Source organism: Triticum dicoccoides, unplaced genomic scaffold (assembly GCF_002162155.2).
Source record: "Triticum dicoccoides isolate Atlit2015 ecotype Zavitan unplaced genomic scaffold, WEW_v2.0 scaffold40272, whole genome shotgun sequence".
In the NCBI taxonomy this organism is placed as follows: Eukaryota; Viridiplantae; Streptophyta; class Magnoliopsida; order Poales; family Poaceae; genus Triticum; species Triticum dicoccoides.
In genome coordinates, this window is record NW_021269601.1 from 1 (window position 1) to 3236 (window position 3236).

Genomic DNA, 3236 nt, shown 5'->3' on the forward strand with positions numbered 1-3236 from the left:
GCAGGTATCACACTGAATATTGTAGATATCCCATATGAATACAAAATGGAGTCTGGGGTTCCCAGGAAGTTAGCTATTTTTGCCTCGCAGTCAAGGTGGACATCTGCAAGTGTTCCACGTTCAAAAACTAAGCTCCTTCATATGTGCAATAGAGGTAATTAGCTGTGAACCTGAACAGGGAATATACAGACCAATTGTTCCATAAAAGCCACGTGGACCGCATGATCCAACGCCATATTTTTTCAACGCACCAACACAGGAATCCTACAATTCACTCTCACCGATCAGATATTCCGGACAAATATAGTTGTCAAAAATACTGGCAAACAGCACTGTTTTCTCTTACAGTAATTTTCTCGTTGCCAATTAAACCAAGGTAGTTTGCTGATGCAAAGTTCACAACTTCCTTCCCATCAATGGTCGTATGTGGTCCAGCAGCACTGTATAAGAAATCAACAGATATCAGTGTTAATTATGGCCCTCAAAAGTCAAGACAGATTATAGATCCCCCACAAATAAAGTACATATCATACATTTTCAAATTTATTGTTCGCAAACATTTTCAAAATTTTCATTCGTGGACATTTATTAAAGTCACGAATCACAAATTTTTTTAATAAATATTTTTTAGTTTAACGTTCGTGAACTTTTTTTAAAGTCGCGAATCAAAATTATGTTTTTTTTAAGTTCACAACTTTAATTTTTTTTTCGCAAATCACAAATATTTTTCAAATTTATCGTTCACAATTTTTTTTAAAGTCGTGGAAAAATGGTTTTCAAATTAATCATTCACAACATTTTCAAATTTATCTTTTGCAAGCATTTTCAAAAAAAATCATGGACATTTTTTTCAAGTCACGAATCATAAATATTTTTTAATTTATCGTTCGCGAACTTTTTTTAAAGTAGTGAATCACAATATTTTTAATGTTTCAACTTTAAAAAAATGTTCACGAATCAAAACTATTTTTCAAATTTATCGTTCTCGACCTTTTTTTAATTCCGTGAATCAATACTTTTCAAATTAATCATTCACGAACATTTTTAAATTTATCATTCAAAAACATTTTCAAATTTTTTGTTCCTGGACATTTTTTTAAAGTCACTAATCACAAATATTTTTAATTTATCGTTCGCGAACATTTTTTTAAAGTCGCGGATCATGAATATATTTTTTGAAACGTTCGCGAACATTTTTTGAAAGTCGTGAACAAATAGTTTTCATATTTATCGTTGACGAACATTTTTTAAAGTCACGAATCACATATATTTTTAAAGTCGTCAACAAATTTATCGCCCTTGACCGTTAGAAGGAGAAAACCGGGCAGCTGGCCGGTTCAGATGACCTGTGCGACCTATCTGCTCCCGTAATGCAAGTTCTATGAGGAGTTTTTCCGATTTGCAAGTACCGTGACTTAAGTGCACCCGCAACGCAAGTTTTCGAACCGCCGGTGCCATTTACTCCTATTTGATCAAGTTGTATATATCTACATTTCATATTTCATCGATCTCAGGAAATGAATTTAAAATAGATTGAAAATCACATACAAGAAAAAACTATAGAATGCTACCTGGCGATAGTGAGCTTTGATAAAATAGTAAGATCATTTGCATATACTTGTGTGAGTGCTTCTCTTCCATTATCTATTTCTATTGCATAACTGAGACAAAGGACAAAATAAGATGTTCTAGGGTAGGAATTACTCAACAGAGCAATGCCAAAGCGAGGGGTTTGCAAATTCCTAAAATCTATAGGTGTGCAGGCACTTGTGGCATTGTTGTAATACCGAAACAAATAAAAGAAGAAGAAAAAACTATATTTACAAATGAAGCCATCGCACAAACCTTTCCAAGATTGGTGTGTCAATTTGGGGACCCTCTTTGATTGGAGGACATAAAGGTTCTGGTTGCCATTCATCACATAGCTCATCAACTTCCTATGGAGATAAAATAGAAAATTATTGCCGAAATATTTCATGGAGCGATGACCAAAACCAGCACTTTCAACATGTACAGACAACAGTCAATGGACACAGAAAGACTGTACCTTCTCGCAAAGTGGCTTCTTTGGAGGTTTGTAGCTCTTTCTGGAAAGCTGAAACACAATGAACGCAATAAGTAGTCCTCCCGCAACCAAGTAACCTACAAATTTACACCACTCAAAATGTCAAAAACTGTATCACATAACAGAATTTTAGTTGACAGATAGAAGAGGCTAGCTTACCATCGATATGAACCCCGAAGACGACTGCACAGGCAACAGGTGTGTTGAATGCAGCTGAGACACGATCAATCACCGCTGTTGTGGCATTCACAATTGGCAATGTAAAGTCCATCTCCTAAATCCTAACTCTATGCGAGCCTTTCAAACCTGCCAAGCAAACGACGCTCCGTAACTCAATCTACCAGAAAAAAGCAGAACGTATCCTTAAACTCTACACAAATCTGACGTCAAAGATTGAACAAACACAAGGCGATCTTGTTTAACTAAGACTATTTTTACAACAATAACACGCGCTTGGATCGCTATGTCACCTGCATCGAGCGAACGTTTCAGTGAGATAAATTAAAGCTGAAGAAGGCCTTGACCCAAAACCCAGATGGCTCTTGATCATGCGGCGTTTGGTTTTGTTGGGATGGAATTGGGAATTGGGCTTGCGAATGTGAAATTCAAGAGAACAAGAAACATAGCACTTCTCACCTGATCTTATACTCTCGGACAAGAAAAAGACCAGGCTCAGCTCCTAGCACACAACCGGCAGTCCACATGCATGACTTGATCGCAGCATTGATAATTTTGTAGATTGTATTATATGCATCTTGTGTGGACCTCCTTCGGCGTGCGTTATGTTTGAGTGCTGGAAAGATTTTATTAATTTTCGTCAGTACGCCCATAAGAGAATGCTAGATCCAACTACCAGCCGGTCCACTTGACCATGGAGCCTGGGAAGCAAGTAGCAAGCGTAATCTCATCCTGTAAATAAAATAACGGACCTTCGTGGCGTCACATTATTATGCATCGTACAGTGAGAGATTCATTGATGTATATTGCAGTACTATCGATAATAAGCCGATGTGGCACAACAAATTAATAAAGAGAGGTCATATGAGTATCATGCTCTATTATTGTATCATGGCACATATATCAGGAAAAAAATAACAAAAATAGCTTTACATTGGGATTTTAGAAATAAATAAAATGACAAGTTGGCATAGTATGAAGCACAACTCAAGAA

At 36.5% G+C, this 3236-nt stretch overlaps 1 protein-coding gene across 1 annotated transcript; it reads right to left on the bottom strand.

The window, feature by feature from the left end:
• Positions 1-5: 5 nt before the first annotated feature.
• On the bottom strand, positions 6-2669 carry LOC119346118 (long chain base biosynthesis protein 1a-like; the record flags this gene model as incomplete). The annotated part of the gene is made up of 7 exons (XM_037615818.1): positions 2536-2669; positions 2225-2371; positions 2048-2142; positions 1846-1937; positions 347-440; positions 192-264; positions 6-103 (listed from the first exon to the last, which is right to left on the bottom strand). Coding segments are annotated over exons 2-7 (564 nt in total), but the record flags the coding sequence as incomplete, so codon positions are not given.
• Between the last annotated feature and the right edge of the window lie 567 nt (positions 2670-3236).